We start from the raw sequence: 21,410 nt of genomic DNA, 5'->3' as shown, positions 1-21,410 counted from the left end.
CGGCGGCCCCGCTCGCCCACGGGCTCGGCCCTCCCGGCGCCCCTCCGGGATCCCCTGGAACCGCCCGCCGTGGAGCGGCCGCCCCTTCGCGCCCGGGGGAGCCCGCCCGCAAGAAGCCAGCCAGAAATGCCGAAGCAACAAGTTCAACCATGTTTATTTCTCTTTAAAGTGCTTAAAACAGAACAAGCTTTATTGTTTAAAACGAACATTATCCAACGAGCCTCGATACAAGGAGCACCTCGCCCGAAGGCCGGCCAACGCCCCCATGGCCGCTGACGGGGCGGGGGGCTCCCGCTGTGCTCCCGGGCCGGGAGACCCTCCGGGCGCCTGGTTTGGCGAGGCCGCCGGTCCCCTGGAGAGGAGCGAGGCCGCAGGCTCGGGGCAATGCAAGGAGACGCGAACGGAGGGGGGGGACTTCTGCTATACACGGAACTGTCGCTTGTGAGTGTTTCTGGCAGGCCGAGGAAAAGGTGAAGCAGAAGTGGCGTCCTCTCCCGTCACTCCTGTCCGGTGCCCGGTCAGCCCACCCTCCTCCCCCTCGGAGCGCCCCTGCTCGCCCCGCTTCTCACCAGCACCTGCAGGCTGTGGGGCATCAACGGGGATGGCAAGTTCCGGTTACCCTGAGCAAAAGGGGCCGGGAAGTTCCAGCTCCAAGGTTCTGCAGGAGGCCAAGGGAAGAGCTTGGAGCACTGCAGAGATGGAAGGCGCGATGGGCCAGTCGGGCCCCTTGAGAAAAGCTCCGGCTCGCGACTTCCTGCTCAGCAGCTTTCCAGCCGACTTGCCCTTCCCCGCCCAAACACTTCTGCTCGAGCCCCAAAGGCCCCAGATGTCCAAGGCCTGCAGTCGCTCCAGGGAGAGGACTTGGCTGGTCCAGAGACACTGAGGAAAGCGGCAGAGCAAACCGGCCCGTTGCAAGTCCTGCATGGAAGCTGGGAAAGGGGCGCAAGGAGAGCAGCCAGGCTGAAGCCTTGGAGGCACAGGGGCTCCGGGGGGCGACCCCTGGGATGCAGAGCAGGGGCTGGGGCAGCCTCAGGCCTGCGTGGCCTCCCAGCCCCTGCAGCAGCTCGGCCCAGGGGAGCAGAGCGTGATGGGGCTGGGAGCAGGTGGCCGGCAGCCAAGGCTGCTGGCAAAAGCCATGCTGGGCTCCGAGGAGCCGGGAGTGGGTGCGAGCTGCACGGACAGGGCTCCCCGAACAGGGATCAGCCCCCGCGCTGGCTCTGCTCCTCGCAGACAAGGCAGGGCAAGGATCCCCCTGCGTACAACCGCTACACCGCAGGAGGCAAGCCAGTCCCTCCCCCTTCAACGAGGATGAAGGCAACAGCAGGGCAGGCAGCGGAAATGCCAAGCTGCGCAGGGCAGGGACTGCGGCATCTGACAGGCCGGGGATCCGGGGTGGAGGGAAGCTGTGGGAAACAAGGCCCCGTGCCCGCAGCCCAGCAAGGGGCCAAGGGACGGCTGGCGGCATCCAGCACGCCCCGTGCCGCAGCCTGGCCCTCTCCACAGCCTTCAGCGCCAGCCACCGAGTCCGTGCGAGGGGAGCAGCCGCTTATGCTCCTTCTGCGCAAGCCAGTTCTCGCAGGGGGAGGGGGCAGCAAGCCGGGCGCTGCCCACTCCTCCCCGCCCTCTTTCGAAGGCAGCTCGTGCGTGTCTTTCGGGTGACTGGGGGACACACACGCATTTGCAAACTAGAGTTAAACCAGGAGCCCCCCAGAAGCAAACCTCGGGGGAATCCCGCCCTTAAAGCTGAAAAAAGACCTCCGTTCCACTAAGGAGGTGTCCAAACTCGCCACAGCCCCCCCAGCCTGGTGCGACCATGTGCGAGCCCCCAAATCACGCCCTCCGTGCCTTCCCTCCTCCCAGCAGCCAGGCCCCCGGCGCCCTTGGCTGGCTGGCTTTGCGGCACGTGGCTGCACCTCGACTCCTGCCCTGCAGGGGGGACGCGGGGGACCCTCGGCGCACAGGGGCTTTGCTGCAGCGCCCGAAGAAGCGCGCCGACCCGCCCCCCCAGGGGAAAGGCACCATCCTCTGGCCTTCTCCACAAGCGCCTGCAAAGGACTGCGGAGGCTACAATGCCCTCGCGCCACGAAGCGGCGCCCTCCACATTGCGCGGGGAAAGGCTCGGAAAGGGAGACGGAGTGCAACCTATTCCAGCATGCAGTGGAGACATTCTGCCGAAGGCTCCCCCCTCCTGGGGCCAAGGCCACAGTCCCTCCCCCTTTGCCCCAGCGGAAACAAGAGCAAGGGCCCAGACTGCTGCGGGGGCAGGCAGCCGGCTCAGGCTTCACGGGTCAAGGCGGCAGGGTGACTAGTCCTCAAGGAACAGTGAGGCAAGGGGAGAGAATCCCTTCGCTCCACAAGGCTTCTGCTCCGCTCGACCACTGCCGTGTCGGGGGCATCCTTCCCCCAAGCAAGGCCCCCCAGGGACGCAGGATGGCAAAGCGGACGGCAGGCCAGTCACTCACCGGGAGGAAAGGGAAACGCCGGGCTCCGGTGGGGCCCAGCGGACAGTCACACACAGGCAGTGGGCTCGCACGGTGGCAGGCCGGGTGCGGTGCTCCGGCAGGAGGCGCGAGCGATGCCGCGGTCCCGGCGGCATCCTGCGTCTCGGGCGGGAAGCCCCATTTGGCCGCCGCGCACGAGGGCGGGACTGGACTGAGAGGCTGGCTCTGGGGGGCGCCCCGAGGGGCCTCTCCCGGGGTCTGGGGGCAAGGGGCACGCTGCGCGGGTGAGGAACTGCGGGGGGGGGGCTGTGGGAGCTTTGGCAGAGGCACGAGATGAAGCCGGGGCGGCTACTTGGCAGCCTTCGCTTCCCCTCCGAGGGGGATCTGCAGCAGGGTCGGGGACTGCTCCATGATGCGCACTAGGAGCCGGTCGATGTAGTTCTCCAGCTCCTGGATGTGCTCTTGCTTCCCGCGCAGCTCGGCCTCCCGCTTCGACAGCAGCTGAATCAGCTCATCGTGCGTCAGGTGGAAGTACTTGGCTGAGGGGTCCGGCGCGGAAGGCTCCTGGGGGCAGAGGAACCAGTCAGCGGGCAAACCCCCCGTGACCCGCGGACCTGCTCGGGCAGAGGTGGGTGGGCGCGAGGGCCACCACGGCGCAGCCCGGAGCAGCGGCTGGGCGATTGCTTGCAGCTGGGCGGAGGAGGCCTGTAAGGCCACATAAAACACAGGAACCCTTTGGGCTCAGCCACCCAACACCCCCATTTCTCCAGCCTCCCTCCAGAAACTTGACCTCCCATGGCCGTTGCCCGAGTACCAGGCCCGAGGCCCGGGCCCACCGTGACCCTCGCTGGGTAGTCCAGGAGGTCGCCACCTCGGCTGCACGGTCGGTCGCCAGGGTGAGACGGGAGTGACCCCACATCCGCCTCGGGCCGCAGACGAGGGTGCGGCTTGTGTGGAGCCCATTCTGATTTTTTGTACACATCAACCGAATCATCTCGGCAAAAGTGATGCGTTCAGCCCCTCGCCTGACATTCCCTTTGCTGCTGCTGCTTTAAACCCCACAGATGCCGAGGGGATGAGATGTTGGTGGCATTAAGAGAAAGCCGCCGCTCTTCCTTCCTTGGAAGGCGCCGTGCGTGCAGCGCGTCAGGCCAGCCTGCTCTAAGCGGCGCCCGGAAAAGGAGGTGCCTCGCCCGGCACAGGCGTGGAAGGGCAGCCCCCTGGGGGGGCAGAGCAAACTGGTCTCCTGCAGCAGCCGGGTGGGGGGTGGCCCCGAGGCCTCCTGGCCCCCTCCAGCTCTGCGTCTGGGCTTCCCTGGTGGGCCTGGCCTGTTTCGGCCAGCAGCAGGCCAAGGGCGAGCCAGGGCAGGAACACCAGTGGCGCCCGAGGATGTTTCAGCAGGCGCACTGTTTCCACACAAAGGGTGCTGCGCAGGCATGTGAGCTGGAGGACGGGACGCCAGGAGCATGGAAAGCAAGAACGGCGGGACTCCGCTCCTGCGAACGCGCTCCTGGTGGGGGCACCCTGTCTTCTGGGGCAGATGGGTGGGGTGGTGAAGAAAGGAAATCTCCCAAGTGGACGCAAAATGGAGGCCTTGGGGGCACAGCACATAAAAGGCCGACCCCTCCGTTCTCTCATGTGCTCGGGAGCTCCGAGCCCCCCCCCCCGCTTTACCTTTTTGGCCTCCGGTCGTCCCAGCTGCCAGGCTGGGCTGGCTGAATCGCGGCTGCTCGTGGCGCTCGGCGTGTGGGTCTCCTGGGTGCCGCCGCTCCGGTCGGGGGTCGTGCGCTGCAGCTTCTCCTGGCTGGAAACCGCTGGTCCCGGGGCGCTGCTGCTGCTGCTGAGCGGCTTCACCGGGTGCGGGCTGCAGGCAAGTGAGCGAGAGAGCGGCGTCAGGCTCCGCTCCCCACCGGCCGTGGGGGGCCGGAGCCACAGCCCCCCACCCCCAGCAGGAGGGCTGCTTGCTCGAGGCGTGGGGTCTTGGCGATCGTGATGCTGGTGGCGGGGCTGGAGGAGGACCCCAAAAGCAACCGCAGTAGCCTTTCCGGTACAAAAGGAAGCCTCACTTAACAGGAGGGGTGAGAAGCAGCTTCATGCCCCCCCACACATCTAGGAAGCGGTCCGGGGGGGGGGCATCGCAAACCCCTGGGAAAGGCGTGGCCACTGCTGCTCCCCAGCAGGAAGCCACCGACTAGAGGGGCACGCTAGCCCAGGCATCTCTCACAAAGAGGGTGCAGTGGCCTCGTCCGGGCTAGCCGGGCCCCACACCTCCTTTCCGGCCCCCAAAAGCCTCTCTCCAGTCCGCAGGAGCCCCTGCCCGCCCGCCCAGCGCTCCCCACTCCCATCCCGCGTCCCTTAGAAGAGCCACACGGCCGAGGCAGGCGAGCAGGCGCCGCCAGGCCTGAGCTGCCCTCCCAGGCCGGGAGCCCCTCGCGTCTCGTGGCCCAAGCAGGCAGGCAGCCGCTCCCCACGAGTGCCACCACAACCCACGTCTCCGGCTGGACGAGCATGCGTGCAACCCGCATGAGGTGCCCCCACGGGCCCTGATCCGCCACGGTGCCGCCCATTCCCCGTTGGGGGAAACGGCGAGGACTCTTTCCCCGCCCATCCGGAGCCGCTGGGGCCCGCGCGGCCCTGGCTTCAGGTCGCTAATGAGCCCCTCAGGCCGCCTGCGGGTCAAATTCTTGGGGGAAGCGGACCGCTTCAGCGGCTGGCCCCACAACCACACAACCCCCTTGCTCATTCGGGGCGGGAAAGAGCCACACGCACACAGAGCTCCCACAAGCAAACCCGAGGACAGCCCCCTGCCGGCCTCAGCGGGCTTCTCCTCTCCAGCAGGCTGACCCACAAGGCCCCCCCGGCCCGGCCCCCTCGGCGAGGCTTCCGAGGCGATCCGTGGCCCAACGGCGCCCTCTGCTGGCAGCCGCGGCCAGCTTCTGCGCACCAAGCGTCTCGGTTCCCTCCCGGACGCTGGCTGGCAAGGGCGTGTGGCGACAAGCGTGTGGCTGTGCAAGCCCACAGCGGCTCCCCGAACTGTTTGGGAACTGCAGGCGGCCAACCCGGCGCTGGACTCCGCCACAGCTGGGCCTGGCCAGAAGGAGCAAGGGCTGCAGCCTTCGGAAGAGCTCCGGGGCTTCCAGTCCGTATCCCGGCACGAGTGAGACGAGGGTTGTAATTGGGCACCAGAAGGACGCCCCCAAAATCAAGCGTGGCTCAGGGCCTCTGTAGGCTTTTCCCCCAAGCGTGGCTCCTGCAGGAGAGCCAGGGCAGCTGTGACCCCAGCCCTGAACTGGGGCTCAGGAGGCCCCCCACGAGTCCCAGCCCAGCCAGGAAGCTCCCAGGTGGCTCCGCACCTTTCGGAGGCGGTTGCCTCTCACGTGGGAATTCTGCTCGCTCTGAGACTTGCTTTCTGCTGAATTTTAAGCTGTGAGAACTTACTCTGAAGAGCAGCCATTAGATAATGCAAACACATGATGAAAGCAAGGCAGGCAGGCTGGACTTGGTTCACACAACCCACAGGACCTCCTCCCCCGACACACACCCTCCTCTGCAGCAGGCAGCCCCTCTTTTAACCTCCAAGTCTGACACACACAACCAAGGAAGGCGCTGGGCTTGGCTTGCGCGGGCGGGAAGGGGCAGCCGCAGCGACTTGTGCAAGGCTGCAGAAGCTGAGCGGGCGGCCACAAGCGGAGGGCTGCCATTCAGGGGGTCCCCTTAAGTCGCAGACAACTCGCCAGCACAAAACAGCAGCCACAGCAACAGAGACTGCTCTGCGGGCCACGATCCTCCGCTGCCGCCCGTGGCGGAGGACGAGGCAGCGGCGGAGGCCCCTTCACGCCAAGCCCGCTGCCGCGCCCGGCCAGGTTCCCCGCAGCCACACAATGCCTGGAGCCTCCGAGAGGAAGGCGGCCGAGCAGGGCGAGCCGGTGCGCGCGGTGAGCGAGGGAAGCACAAGCCCTCTCCGCAGCCAAGACTTGCACCCCGGGCACAGGGGGGCCTTTCCAAGCGCCCGGCCCACTTCGCACAGCCGAGGCAAGCTGGGTGCGTGAGCCCTGGGCAAGCTCCTCCCCGCAGCACATGGCACAAGACGCATCCGCCAAGACCCGCAAGCCCCCGTCCTGGATGCGGCCCCGGGCAGGCCAGCGCTTCCTGCATGCAGGTCTCTGGGCCGGCCAGCCCGGCTCCTCCCATCCGCCACCACAGCCCAGTGGCCTTTCTAGCCCCCCTCCAAAGCCGCTTTGCCCGGCAGGTCAGCCCTGTGGGCCGGAATCAAGAGCGCCCCAGGAGCAGGAAGCCGAAAGGGGCAGGCGCAGCAGGCAAGGCCCTCCTGGGGAGGCAGGGGGCGGCCAGGCAGCCAAACCGCGGCAGTTCTGGCCTGTCTACGGGGAAGGTCTGCGCCGGGCCGATTTTCCAGCATCCCCTTCCCTGCCTCCAGGCCCTCCAACATCACAAAGGGGTCCGTGGCTCCTGCGTCAAGGCAACAAGGAACCAAGACCACAATTGCCCTCGACCTCCGAAAGCCACCCTAATCCATCCCATTATTTCCGCATTAAGCTGTGAAATGCAGCGGTTAATTAAGGCGGCTCAGCCAAGCCCGAAGCCAGCGCTGCTGTGGGAGATCAGGACCGAGCGGGGCAGTCGGCTGGAATGCTGGCTGAAGGGGACCGCTCCAGCCTCCAGGCGGGATTTCAGTCCGTGGAAGCACAAGGGAGCTCTGAGTGCTGGGAGCAGGTTGTCCCATGGCTGGTCCTCCACGCTCGGGAAGCCACCGGCTGGAGGGGCTCGCCTGCCGAGCCTCCTGGACACCCCCGCCCCAGCAGCTTCCACTGCAGCCTCCGCATCCCCGCTGCAGCGCCGGCCGCGTCCGCGGGCCACTGTGCGCACCGCAGAAACACCGCCGAGGGATCGGAGGTGCCAGGCCGCAAGCAGCGGGGCTCCGTGCCGCTGGCGCTGCAGCCCAGCCTCGCCTCCGCCGGGACGCCCCGCCTGCATTTGCACGAACGCATCGTGCCCCGTCGTGGCCGAAGCCCGAGCTGTGCAGCAACCCGGCCCTGCGCCTCCCCTGCGGTTCCACGAACCCCAAGCAGCTCCAGGCGCACGCAGCTCGCCCTCGCCCTCGCCCCCGCCCCCGCCCCAGGCCAGCTGCAGCATGTGGAAGACCGCCTGCGAAGCACTTGACACAACACCGCCATTCATAGAAACATAGAAAACAGAGCGAGTCAGAAGGGGCCTCCCGGGCCATCTAGTCTGACCTCCGGCACCTACTTCTATTTGCACCTTCCCAAAATGCCTGCTAGATGGGAGAGTTTCCAGAAATACTACCTCTCCCCCCCCCCGCCCCCGCAGCAGCACTCCCCAGAAATGCATTCGGCCCTGTGCAACACAGAGAGCTCCTGAACTCAGATCCTAACTCTCCCCGACAGCCGCAGCGCGAGCCCACAAGGCTCAGGCGGACACGTTACAACAGGGCTGTTTGCTGGGGGGGCAGAAGGAGAGACGTGGGCCTCTTTGCACCCAAGTCCTCGTGCCCCACCCAGAGGGGTGGGAAAAGCGTTCGCAGCACCCCAGAGGGAAGGGGTGGCGGCTGCCCTGCCCACCGCAGGGGAGCGACCGGGAGGCTGCCCGCAGGCGAAGCCGTCCTGCCACAAAGGCCCGCAGGTCACACAGCACGCCCGATTCGCCACACGAGCCGCACACCTTGGCCCGGCACCTGGACTTGCCTGGGACCAGTCCCAGCAACGGGTGAAGCCCTGGGAGCCGCTGAGCCTCCTCCCACTCCAGGGGCCGTGGGCAGGGCAGGGCAGGGCAGGGCAGGCCAGGGCAGCGGAAGGCGGGCAGCCCAGGAGCGAGGGCACCGGCTCGCGTTCGCCGGGGGGTGCCTGTGGGTCCTGTGGGCGAGCTCGCTTTCTGGGGCGCAGCCGTGGTGCGTTTTCGCCCGTGTTGGCACCACATGGCCCCAAATAGGCGCTTGGCGTTCTCCAAGCACAGCCGGCAAAGGGCCGCTGCGGCCGGCCCACATGTGGCAGAGGCGGCCCGTTGGCCGGGCAGCCTCACCCGGTGCCACGGAAACGCCCCACCAGCTGTGCTGCCGCGGGTGCCATTCCCTGCGGGGGAAGGCAGCCCCCTGACTGCTACTGGGCTGAACTTCCTCCCCGGCCTCCACGGCTGCAAGACACGCACGGGCCCTGCCCGCCCCGCGCCACCCCGCACCCAGAGCGCCTCTGTCCCGTGGCCGCCCAGCTGGGGAGGCCTGGCCAGGGCTCGGCACGGCCCCCAGGCCACGGTGCACCGCCTTCCGTGGCAGAGGCCTGCCACGAGAGCCTCGGCCCAGCCCGGAAACGTCACCGGGGAAGGCCATGCTTAGCACACAGGGCAGGAAAGAGGAAGTTCACCCCACCAGGCTGGGCAGCTGCGAGGACAGACCGGCGGCTGGCCTGCGCTCCACCACTGGTGGGCACGGTGTGGCTCCCGGCCCGGAGACCGTGGCCGAGGGACCAGGGAGGACAGGAGGCTCCCCAGACATCGCGCCCACAGCCCCCACCCCCGGCAGCCTTCTCCCTGGGGCTCACCTGGCTCTCGGCTCGGGAGGCACCTCTTCCGCCAGCTGGCTCTCTGCGGGCAGGACCGAAGGCGCCGAGGCTTCTGTGCCGGGCTGCGGCAGCGCGAGGGACGGCCGGGCCACGGCCGGGCTGCTCCCCACGGGGGCCCCGCCGGGGGCAGGAGGCGCAGCGGGAGGAGTGAAGGCGAATGGCTGGGGGCGAGCGGCAGCCTGCAGGAATGGCGTGGAGGAGGCCAGAGGCTGGCTGCCATGCGGGGAGGGGGCCGCCGGGGGCAGCTCGGGGAAGAGGCCTCGCAGGGCCCTCTCGGCGCGGTGATCTCTGCAGCCCTGCTCCTCCCGCTGACGGGCCGTGGGCTGGATGGGGGACACCCCCGGGGCCCTCTCCACAAAGGGGTTGCTTTGCAGAGGGGGGCTGGGGTGGGGCGCAAAGGGGTTGCCAGGCGCCGGGGCTGCCTCCTGCCTGGCTCCCCACATCCCGCTGCCTGCCTGCCAGAAGTCGGCCCGCTTGTAGTCCTCCACCCTGTCATCAGACCAGCCCGAGGAGAGCTCCATCTCGCCCCCCGGCCGCAGCATCCCTCCCGCCAAGACCCACGGGTGGGCAGGTGAGGGCTGGCCGAGCGGGCTCCCTGGCCCCTCTGCCCCCGGGCCTCGGCTTGCCGCTGCTGGCAGGGCCGAGCGGTCCGGAGATGGCAGCAGCTCCTCCGTGGCTGCCCAGAAGAGCTCCGTGGCGCCGGGCTGCGGCTCCCAGGGTGCGGCGCACGGCCAAGGCCCCCCCGCCTGGGGCTCGGGGCCCCCCTCCGCTGCCTGTAACGAGCCCAGCGCGGGGAGTGTGGCGCTGGTCTCCGTGCCCCAGGGCCGGCCACACTCCTCTCGGGCGCTTGGCGGCCCCGGAGGGCCCGCGGAGAGCTCGGACGGGCAAGTTCCGAACTGCTCGGCCCCCAGAGCCCCCTCGCCTGCTGAGAGCCCTGTATCCCCAGGGGGAAGCTCTGGGCTCGTTAGCTCGTCAGCTCCTGAAGGCACGTCATCTTCTGTGGGCAGTCGCAGGCCCTCGGTGGCACGCCAGGGGCTCCCGCCACCTGCTCCAATTATCGCTCTCAGCGCCAGAGAGGTGGGGGCCGCAGGGGGTGGCGCCTCCTCCCCAGGGGAGTCGAGTTGGGGAGCTTCCAGGCCCTGCGCCTCCTGCCCGGACGTGCCCCCCGGCCAGCCCAGCGCCTCGCCAGCGTCCTCTTCAAAGCTGAGGGGTGTGAATCGCCGTGGGGGCTTTGGAGGGGGGGGCCCTGTGCTGTGTGCACCCATCCCACTCGGCTCCCGGGCCTCCGAGGCCACGTGCCCTTCCTCCTCGGTGCCCTGGCCTTCGTGCCGGGGGGACCCCTCAAGGGCCTGGCTCGGCCCCATCCCCATGTGAGGGCCACCGGTCGGGGGAGGCAGGCCCAGTCGTTCCGCCGCGTCCCCGTGACCCAGGCCAGCCGAGGGGGGCTCCTCCACTTCACCCCCAGGGCCTTGTCCACTTCCCAGCAGAAGGGGCCCCTCCCTGGGCCCCCCCAGCTCGTCCCTGCCAGGTGCCTCTGCAGGCAGACCCGGCTCCTCCGGGGAGAAGGCATTCTCCACGAGGGGGGAGGCGCACCAGTCTCTGCGGTCCTCCTGAGCCCACCCAAGGACTGCTGGGGTGGCCGCTGCCCCTCTCTCCGAGGACTGCCCCGGCTCTGCCGCCCAGGCGCCTGCAGCCTCCCCACAGGGCCCCCAGCAAGCCTGCTCTTCCCCAGGATGCTGCACCCACGTGGGCCGTCCTCGAGTCGCCGTGCTCTCTGGAGCAGCCCCCGCCGGCAGAGGGGCGTCTCCAGGGGGGCTCTGTCCACCCTCGGGGAGGGAGTCCGGCAGGTGCGGGCTCCCGGGCCGGGGCTCTTCCCCCGTCCGAGCCACCCCGCCGCTGCCCTGGGGCTTGGCCATGGCCTCAGCAGGGCCGGGCCCCCCCGGGTCGTCCCTGGGAGCGGGGTCTTCCGCGAGTGCGGCGGTGGGCGGGGGGGCCGGGGGCTCCCTCGGCGCGTCGGGCCTGAGTCTGCTTGAGGCAAAGGCATCAAAGCTGTCGTCCCACTCGGGGGGGGCCCTAGCGGGGGCCTCCGGGCAGCTCGGTCTCCGGGGAGCAGGCCCGGCCGGCCGTTCTCCAGCTCGCACGAAGGGGCAGGGGCCACGGTCCTCGGGGGATGGAGCGTCTGCAGCGGACTCGGTCGGGGCGAGCAGGCTGGGTGGCGAGCTGCAGAGAGAGTGAGCGGGGAAGTGGTTTAGTACTCGCAGCGGCCGGAGGAGGGGCGTGTGCTGGGGAGGGCCGGGGGGCTGCCCCGTGCAGCGGGGGGGCAGGGGGGAGGGGGCAGCTGCAGGAGGCGGACGAGGCCAGGGGCAGCCTGCAGCTGGGGCCGCCCTGGAGGCTCTTTCAGCCTTCAACGGATGGGAGAGGGAGGGCACCTGCCCTCCACCCCAGCCTGGTCTGCAGCTGCCCCCCTGTGCCGCGCCCCCCATGTGCATGACGCACGGCAACCACCCCGGTGCATTCTGGGGAAGCGAGGCTTTGCTGAGGCCAGAGTGGGAACTCAAAGCACGAGGCAAGCAGAGCAAGCAGAAGCGCGGGGAAGGGGCTGGGGATTGGGGCCAGCGCGCACCCCCAAACGTTGCCAGGAGCGCCTTCCCACGCCCTCCGGCGGCTCCTGTCCCAGGCGTGGCTCAGGGGGCATGCGTGCCTGTGGCAGGACAGCCAGCGGCCCCTCCAAAGTCCGACGCAGACGGATCCGGCCATGAACCAGCAAGGTGCTCCCCGCAGCCCCCCCCCCCCCCCCAAGCTGCCTGGGAGGACTCCCTGCTGGCTGCCACGCCACGGCTCAGGGGCGTTGGACCGGCTGTGCTTCGCGGCCCGCACCCCCCCTCTGCCCACCCACACGCCTTCCGTCCGCCTCAGCCCGGCCAGGGCACCCAAAGGGCAAAAGGCCAGCCGTGCCCAGTGCCAGCGAGCGGCTGCAGCTCTCGCCCTGCCGCCTGGACCCGGGACAGCGTGCCCCCGGCTCCTCCCTCCTCAGCCTTCCGGGGACGCCCCCTCGTCCGAGCCCTCCGCTCCCCCCTCCCTCTGGCAGCCCAGCCGCCCTCGCCCGCACAGCACCTGGCACGAGCCCGTCTGCCTGCAGCGCCTCCACGGTGCACGACCCACACGCTGTGCCCACGGCCTCGCTGCCCCGCCCTCCATGGGCCCCGCAGTGCGTGAAGCCACTCTCAGTCTCCCCGCGGCCACTCCTGGAGGCCCTCCTGCCCCCCACCTGCAGGGACCCCGATCGACTGCCTGCCCGCCCAGCCCGCCTCCACCGAGCAGACATGTCTGAGGCCCCTCTGATCCACTGGGGGGCGCATGCCCCCCCCCCCCTGGGCAGACCCCCCCAGGCCGGGCCCCCCGGTGCTTCCCCGGGCACCATGCGCGGCCTCTGCTCACCCGTGGCGCTCTGTGGCTTGCAGGAAGCTCCGGCCCCCAGAGTGCCGAGTCGAGCCGGCCTCTCGTGCCCCGGCCCCACGCACAGCTTCCCGCAGAAGTCGGGGCAGGGGCACAGCCCCCTAAGACACCCCCCACCAGAGGCTCAAGGGGTCGTCCCGGAGCCGCCCTGCAGCTGGGTCAGCCAACTAGCCTCGGACTCGCGCTGCGCAGGACCCGGCCCCAGGCCGACTCTGCTGCCAACCTGCACCTGCCCAAAGCTGGAGCAAGCGCCGCTTCCTCCCCGCAAGCCCCCGGCCCCCCGACGACGTGAACGCTGGAGGCTTCCCAGGGACAGCTGGAGGCTGTTCTGGGCTGCGGGAGGCTCCGCGGGATCTCCGTGGGCGGCCTGCAGCTGCTGCTGGGCCAGGCAGAACCAGAACGAGCGACTGGAGGCGCTTGCCGGACCGGCTCTGGGAGAGCAGCTGACCAGGCCCAGCCAGGGGGGCAGCAGGCGCCCCCTCCCTCCAGCCGTGGCACGGCAAGAGGTCTCCCGAGCAAAGCGGCCACGCATTCGGCCGCCTCCACCCACTCCAGCCTGATGCGCTCGCCGACCTCAGGATCGCCCAGCCCTCCCTCGGCCTCGCTTCCTCTGGCATGTGACTGCTGCGTCGGTCCCCACATCCAGGGGCACGTGACCCTCTGGAAGTGGTGCGGATCCCCCCCCCCCCCGAGAGCGCCACTTCAAAGCCGCAGCACCGACCCAGTATGGGGGCTGGGGCCAGCCGGCCAGAGCAAGCGTCTCCAGAGGCGTTTTTAAAGACAAGGATGAGGGAGAGAAACGGACGGACGGACGGGGCTGGGAGAGCGCGAGGGATCAGGCCCCTCTCCGGCAGGCTGCAAGAGGAAATGGTGCGCGGAGGGGGGGCTTTCCGATGCAGCGCCACGGCGGTCCACGAGGCCCTGAGCGCCAGGCAGGGCCCGCAAGGAGCTCCCGCCACGCCGGGATCCCGCCAGGCTGTGGACGGGCAGCAGAGCCACGCGTGTGATGCGCGGGGACCACCGGGGCAAGACTGGGGGTCGCACACGCCTGACCGCAGCTGAACCCTCCTCGGAAGCTTGCATGGGACTGAGCGGTGGTGAAGGGCACGGCGCCCTGCTCCCCTTCCAGAAGGGCCCCCCAGGAACCCCCAGGCGCCTTCCATCAGGCAGCCGTCACAAGACCTCCGTGCGCTTCTGCCCGGCAGCCTTTGCCACGCAGCTGCACGGCAGACAAAAACTAACCAGTGCGATGCAGGTGCACAAGCGGCAGCCGCTATTTTGGGCTCCAGTAGCAGAAGCAGCCCTTCCAAAGCACGCCAAGCGCCAGTTCCGCTGCACCCAGCACCAGCCAGACCTCGCCTGGCGCCCCGTCTCCAGTTCTGGCACCGAAGTTTCAAAAAGACGCAGGACAGCCAGAGAGGGCGCAGAGGAGGGCAGCCAGGGTGGCCCAGGGACCGGAGGCAAAGCCCTGCGAGGAAGGACTGAGAGAAATGGGCGCGTTCAGCCTCGAGAAGGGAAGACTGAGGGGAGACGCTGCAAGTGCCGGAAGGCGGTCACGAAGAGGAAGGACACGCTCTCGTCTCGTCCAGCCCAGAGTGCAGGACTCGGAATAGCGGAGTTCGGTGAAGAGAGACCAGGCTGAGACGAGGCACCGCAGGGATTTCCTGAGAGTCAGGGCAGTGCGGCAGTGGAGCCTCTGAGCTGGGGCAGTGGCGGGCTCTCCCTCACTGGAGGCGCTCGGCATGCGCCCGGACAGCCCCCGGGTGGGGTGGGGTGGGGTGGCTTGCTGTCCTGCAACCCTTCCGACTCCACCATTCTCGGACTCTGACCACCCGCAGGCTGCGGCACGTCCAGCGGTGCCCAACGTCAGTACTTTCCTGGGCCAGGGAAGGGGGGCACCCACCCCCCCGCCGCCCCGGGCCTGTGTGAGAAACAGCCCCTCAGCTTGGCTGGGGCTGCAGTGCTGCGGCACAAAACCCTCCCGGGGGCCTGCTGGGGAGGGGCCCTGCAGGCGCCCCGGGGCCCATTTACAGGCAGGGAGCAATCCCTGAAGGGCAGGCAGCAGAGGGCGGGGGCACCTTCGCCCCCACAACTGAGCGGTGCAAGCAGTGGGTCTCGGGGGACGCGCTCTGGGATCGCGTTTTCCACCTGCTTAGCGAGGTGTCCAACGCCGGAGGCAGCAGCAGCGTGGCCCAGCTGGCGGTGGCACCAGGCCCGGGGCGTGACAGCAAGCAGAGCGCAGGGGCTCCACGCAGCCCCCCGGGCTGGGAGACCAGGCGGCACGCCGGCCAGCGCGGCTCAGTCCAAGCAGCGGCGGGAAGCGATGCCCTCCGAGGGAAGGGGCCCGGGCGTCGTGTGTACCCCGGCGGACTAGGGCTGGCTCGGAGAGGAGCCCCGGGAGTACAGCGGGCGGCAGAAGGGAGGTGTCATCTCGTGGAGGGCTGCTGTGAAAGACCGAGCTCCTGGCAGGGGGAGCCCTCCCGGAAGGCAAGGCGAGACGCCCCTCCGGACCAGAGGCGGCCACCCTTCGATACCCCCTCGCCCTCCTCCTCCCTGCCTGGGGACCACGAGGCCAGGGCGAGCCTTCTCCTCCCAGCAGGACGGAAACAGCTGGGGGGCTGCACCAAGCAGCCGGGCCACCTATTCGGCGCGGCCTGTTCACTGGTGGTCTGGCGAGCAACGCGCTGGCCGGGCGCCCTGGCCATGAGGGAGCAGGAGAGGCCCCGGCCGGCCCCCCCCCCCCACGCGCTTCCCCCCGCCAGCCTCTCCTGCTCGGCAGTGCTCTCCTGGAGCACAAAACCGGCGGGCGTGCGGGGAATGGCGCGGGTCGCACAGGGCCTGTCCTGAGGCTCACAGCCGCCATGGGACTCCACGCAGACAGCTGCCCCGCTGGCTGTGGGGCCCTCCCCTGGCACCGGCCCTGCTCCCCCAGCCACGTCCGCCTGCCGCCCCACCGCCGTCCCCCATCCCAGGTCCAGCGCCGCAACGCCGGGCCTGGTTGGCCCGGGAGCGCAAGGAGCAGCGGCGGACTGGCGACCCACACCGCCCGCCCTTCCCACAGGGCCAGCACGGGCCAGAAAGCCCCCCAGGTCCCCCCCCCCGTGCCTCACCAGCCTCGGCAGGTGGCGGCAGCCCACTCCCGGGCCTCAGTCATGGAGCCCCCGTCCCCGGAAGCACGGATATGCTGCTGAACACGGGCGGAGGCCCTGGTGCCGGGCCCTCGTGGCGCAGCAGGTGAATGGCGGCACCCCCCCCGTGCCCCGGCTCGGCCCCTCCCCACCCATGTGGCGGCCTGCAGGCCCCAGAGCTCTCACCCGCTGCGGCTGCCCTGAGCTCCGAAGACTGGGGAAGACGGAGGGAGGCGTGGACACTCCAGCCCAGCTGCCGTGTGGGAGAAGTGCCCCTGAGACCCAGACGCGCTCGCACGCGCTTCAATCTTGCCTGAAAGCAGGAAAGCGTTCTGGGGGGAAGATGGAAGCGCCGCCCAGGCCTTCTGACCAGCACGCTGAAGGGCCGGCTGGCTGCCACCGCCCCACGGCGGCCCTTCTGCCACAGGCCGACCCGGGGCTCCCAGGCCGCGGGCCCTGGAACGGGCCTCTCGCGGCACCATCGAGCCTCCGAGCGGAAGCCTGCACCGCGCCAAGTGCCCAAGCAGCCCCGGCAGCTCAGGTGCAGCCCTGCGGGCGAGGCAGCTCCACACTGTTTGCGGCCGGAAAGCAGGGCGCTGTCCCGCCTGCCCAGCCTCTGCGGCACCCCAGGGACCGCATTCTTCCAGGCACCGAAGCATCCGGCGCACCGCAGGGCGCAGGCCTCCCGCACAGCCTCCGGGGACCGCCTGGTCGGGTCCGGCAGGGCCTCTGGCTCAGGCTCGACGTCCCGGGTGCTGGGCACGTGCCCTCGGTCCTCCCACCCGCAGCTGGCGGACGCAACCCGACCGATCCACCGGGGGCCTGCAGCAGGCGTGCGTGGCCCAGGGCGTGCCGCGCAGCACGGCTGGACACGCAGGCGCTGCCCCAGCAGGGGGTCGGCCCGGGCTCCCCCCATCTTCGCCGGCCCTTCGCCACTGGCCGGTGGGAGGGAGGCCCTGCAGCGTGCCGGAACCTGGGTCCAGGCGGAGCCCAAGCCCTGTCCGACCCACGACTGCCGGCGCCCCTCCTCGCTCCCCAGAGCAGCGTGGGGCCCATCCCATGCCGGCCCTCCGGAAGGGCCCCCGTGGCAGCCTGCACACACACACTCTGGCGCCAGAGAGCCCCCCCGCCCCGCCCGGGGCAGATGCCGAGGGACACGTGGCGTTCCGCTCTGATGGCACCCGGCTCCGTCCTGCCCAGTCGCACCTCCGAGCCGGAGCACAAACACGCATTGTGTGGTCCTTCCTTGCATTGGGAAAACGTGGAGCATAAAGAAAGTGCACAGAATGTGGGGCGGCCTGGGCTCCAAGGTGACCGGCACTGGCTGCCCTGCCCCACTGCTTGTGGGGTGGAGGCGACTCCCCTCCACCCTCCCCACACACCACTACACCCCAGCGGGGTCTTGCTCCCTGGCACCACATGCCGGGAAGGGAGTCCCTCCCGGCCACGGGGACCCTCTGCCACGCGGGCTGCTTGGCGTGCAGAACCATGCGGGCGACGCAGAAGGCGAAGCGCTTCGGGGGCAAAATTGGTCTGGGAGAGAACCGCAAAGCCCCCAGAGCCCGGATGTGGTGGTGCTTTGAGCTCGCGGCTTGGCCTTCCCCTCCTTCCGCTCAGAGTCGGGGAAGCAAACCGCGGCCCACTAAGGGGGCTGCTCACAGACGGCAGGCCCAGCTCATGCCCAGCGGCCCCCGCCGCCAGGGCACCAACCTCCTGGCCCCCATGCTACGCCCCCGCTGAGCTCCGGCACTAAGCCCCCGTTCCTCAGACCTCCCCGTGCCCCACGGCAGGGAGTGCACCCTCATGGTGCCGAGCGAGCAGCCCTCCGAGCGCCCTGGCTGGGATGGCGGCAGAGCACAAGCACCGCTCCTCCGGGGCACAGCCGAGCCCTTCCTCGGCCGAGCCGCCTCGGGCGCCACCCGCCCTTGCACGGAGGAAGGCCGCATGGACACCCTCCATGGAGGGACACGTGCCAGCCGGACAGCAGCCGGGCCACCGGGGGGTCCAGGAGTCAATCCAGCCCCCGGGTCAGAAACGGTCCCCCTCCACTGCAGCCCATCCCTCCAGTCGGCCTCAGCAAAGCCTTTTCCGAGGCCAAGCTGGCCCATGTGGCCGCCTGGCCTCCAAACCCCCATCTGTTCCCCCCACCTAGCCATGAACAGAAGCCCCTCGGGGGCACGGAGCGGGGCACCCCACTGGAAGACCGCTGAGCAGCGCAGAGGCTCCGCCTCCCCCCGCCCAGCCCCTCTCGGGGGCCACTGCCACAGCAGAGCCCGACAAGCCCCCAGGAGTCCAGCAGCCGGGGCCCCCCTTGCGGCGCAGGGGAGAACACGCACTCCCCGTGCTCACCTGGGTACCCGGGCGGGCTCCTCGCTGTCGGGCGAGCCAGGCCTGAGGCCGGCGCCGGCATGCCCCTCTTCCTCCCCGGCGGCCGCTTCCGCGGGCCCCTCGTGGGCGGCTCCGCCACTCTCCCCGCTGTCTCTGCCGCTCGCCCGGCGGAGGGAGCCTGCCCCGCCCCGCTGTGCCTCGTCCTCCTCCTCCTCCTGGCCACCTCCGCGGGGCCTCACCCGCCGGACCTCCGCAGAGAAGACGAGGGGCGCGGCGATCTGGACGGGCCTGCTCTGCGCCCCCGGCCCCTCCGCCGCCTTGGCCCAGCCCCGCTGCCGGTTGAGGGCGATGGTCTTGACGGAGAGCTTGTCCTCCTCCTGAGCCGCCAGGATCGGGGGCGAGGGGATGAACCGGGGCGGGTCCCTGGGGGGGGCCCTTCTGGAAGCCGCCGGCGCTGCTGCCGGGCCAGGGTGGCAGGTCCGGCTCGGGGACACACGGCCCGGGGACAGAGGCCTGGCTGGGCCGGTGGGCGCTGCTCTGGGCCGGGGGGAGGCCGGCGGGCCTGGGGGCCGGCTCCTCGCAGTAGATGTGGCTCCCGTTGATGCAGAGCGACGACCTGGAGACGGGCTCGCTCTGTGGCGTCAGACCTTGGGCCCGTCTGGCGTCCGGCAGCAGGCCGATCTGGGAGGCCTCGTCGCTGAAGGCCCGCTTGTGGGTCAGCTTCGGCGAGGGCAGGAAGTCTCTCGCTGGAAGGGCAGGAGGGGGCCGGTTAGGACCACCCACCAGCTGTCCCCAGAGCGCCTCCCTGCCTCGCCCACCCCCTTGGATGGCCCCGAGCCACGGCAAGCTGTGCCGTCCCGAGAGAGGCCCTGCCCGGCCCAGGCCCTGGCCCAGATGCCCTACAGGGCAGCCGCCCCGCCGCAAGTGGCACACTGGTGCTGTGAGCACATGGGAGGCCTGGGCCCTGGCGCTGTGCCACGCGCATGCTGCTGAGCGCTCTCCTGCCGAGCACCCAAAGAGCCCTGAGCCGGGCTGGGGCCCCCGGCCTCAGGGACGCCAACGCGCAGCCTGAAGCTGCGCTGCTTTGGGCCCTGCGCCAGGGGTGCCAGCCAGTCCCCGCAGGTTGGGCCTGACGCGCCACCCTGCTGCAGGGAGAACGGGAGGCGTGCTGGCCCGCTAAGCCACTCTCTGCCCCACGCTGGCCCTACTGGCCACATGGCCTTGGCGGGGAGGGGGGGCAACTCCAAGTGCCAGACCCAGGATCCAGAGGGTTTCCTGGGATCCCTGGCAGGGCTCCAACCGGCCCGGAGCCGCAGCCCAAGTCAGGCCGCTGCGGCTCAAGGGCCTCGTGGGCAGCTCGCATCGCCTCTGCAGTCTGCTCCATCCCAGCTCACATCTGCCAGAAGGCCAGCATTAAAAACTGCGAGCATTTCAGCTTTAAAAGGCATTTTTGCACTACACAGTGTTTTCGGGTTAGTCATCTGCGGGAAGAGCCAAGCAAAACAGAAAAGGGCAGCTACAAAATTAGGAAAACGATTTGAGGGAACCTCCCTGCAGACTAGGAATGCGGCCGGTGCCACGAGAGGTCCCCCACGGAGCCCGTGCGGTGCCCCCCCAACCTCGGACCGGCCAAAGCAGTGCCCCTCACTGGACCTCCCCGCAGGAACGGCCCCGGCACAAGGCAGCTCTGGCCGCGCCGCCCCCGCTTACCCGAGGGGTCGGTGGAGAGGCTGCTGTGCCGGCTGGGCGACTGAGGCATCCCGCCCGGCGCCACGCTGCTGGCCGAGGAGGCGGTGCTGTCGGAGCCCAGGGAGGTGTTGGACTGGGTCAGGGAGGACTTGCGCAGCTTGCTCCTGAAGAAGAAGCTCTTTGCCTTGGCCTTCTTGCCCGCCGGGCCGAGCTCCTCGTCCAGGGCCCCGCTGCTGCTGGGCACGATGGCGGAGGCGGACTCCAGGTCGTACTTCTGCCTGCCCGTCACCTTGTCCTTCAGCCGGCCAAAGGGTGACCGCGGCTTCTCCTTGACCGACAGGTCGAACATGCTGGCGGTGAGGCTGTGGCGGGTGAACTGAATGCTCAGCTGGACCTCCCCACGGTCCTTCTCCTTCTTTCCGGGCTTCGAGTGCAGCTTGTACCACCTGCGGGCAGAGACGGGAGGAGATGAGACACACGCACCGCTGCCGCCGGGGCAGGCCACGCTCCGGAATGCCGCAGAGCGCCTCTGCCCCGGCGAGGCCAGCCGCGGCAGCACGGGGCCCAAGCGGGCGGCCCCTTCCCCCATGGCCCGGCCCACAGCAGGTTCCCGAGTCTGGCTCCCGAGGCCTCCGCCTCGCTCACACAATGCAGCAGCATTCGGGGCATTTTTAGAAACCTCGGCACAGCCCCGTCCCTCCAGCCGCACCTCAAAGCGCGCAGGAAACACCTGCTCAGGGAAGGCAGGAAGGGCGGGAGCCACCGGTGGCGGAGCAGATAGCAGACGAGTTCAAGGGTGGAATGCGCCCCGGGACCGGCTGCTTCCGATCTGTCGGCTCCGGGCCTCTTACAGGGCACGATCCCATTTCGTGTCCCGGTATTTTGTTTGTTAACTGCCACAAACACCATTGCTGGCCAGCTGGCACCATATCCATGTCTGGATCAGCGGAAAGCCAAGCGGCCGGCTTCCGCAGTGCAGGTGCACCAGGGCCTCACGGACCCCACAAGCCCAGGGGAGGCGAGAGAGAAGCGTGTGCTGCGCCGGGTGCCCCAGCGCTGGGGGGCCTTGTGGCTCCTTTCGGCCCTGAGGCAGGATCGGGCCTGCCTCCTCGGCTCACAGCACTCCAACTGTCCCGGAGCGCTTCCAATGAGAAGAAAACCCAGGCGCCGGCAGCAGGCCAGGGGACCGGGCGATCGCCCCACAGCCCGAGCACCAGGCCGGGGTCCATCCAGTCTGGCATGCCCTCCAGCGGGGGGCACAAGTGTTTGCCTGCCCAGTTCCTCCACAACGGGTGTGCGCAGGTGTGCTGCACCTGGCGGCGGAGGTGGTGTGTAGCCAGGCCAATGGCCACTGACTGCCGCCTCCTCCAGGAACTTGTCCAGCCCCTCGAGGGCTCCCGGGCGGCAGCTGGCACCCCCTCCTGGGGCAGGGAAGCGCTTTGTGGCGCGCGAGGCGGCCCCATCCATTGCTCTCCCCTGAACCCCCCGCCCAGCAGCTCAGCTCCAGGGGCAGCCCCAGCTCTGGCACGACAGCAGAGGGAGGGAGGAACCGCCTCGCTCTCCGCCTGCAAGGACAGGCTGGCCGTGCGATGGCGGGCACGGCGTGAGCGGAGACGGCTGGAGCCAGGGTCAGACTAGATGGCCCGGGAGGCCCCTCTGACTCGCTCTGTTTCTATGTTTCTCTGCACCAGGCGTAGCCCCAGCCCTCTGCCACGGCTCCCGGACTCGCCCTTTTCCGAAGCAAAACAATCCCAGCTGAGATAGCCTTTCCTCCACCC

General features: G+C 69.7%; 1 protein-coding gene across 1 annotated transcript; it reads right to left on the bottom strand.

The window, feature by feature from the left end:
* Positions 1-136: 136 nt before the first annotated feature.
* Positions 137-20,221, bottom strand: RAB11FIP5 (RAB11 family interacting protein 5). The gene is given in 5 exon segments (XM_044428437.1): positions 137-3,005; positions 4,116-4,305; positions 17,965-18,506; positions 18,508-18,689; positions 19,654-20,221. Coding segments are annotated over 5 exon segments (1,698 nt in total). The 3' UTR covers positions 137-2,789.
* Positions 20,222-21,410: the final 1,189 nt, after the last annotated feature.

This window comes from Varanus komodoensis, unplaced genomic scaffold, assembly GCF_004798865.1.
Source record: "Varanus komodoensis strain SLA01 unplaced genomic scaffold, ASM479886v1 scaffold2, whole genome shotgun sequence".
In the NCBI taxonomy this organism is placed as follows: Eukaryota; Metazoa; Chordata; class Lepidosauria; order Squamata; family Varanidae; genus Varanus; species Varanus komodoensis.
This window is presented reverse-complemented; position numbering and strand designations above follow the sequence as displayed.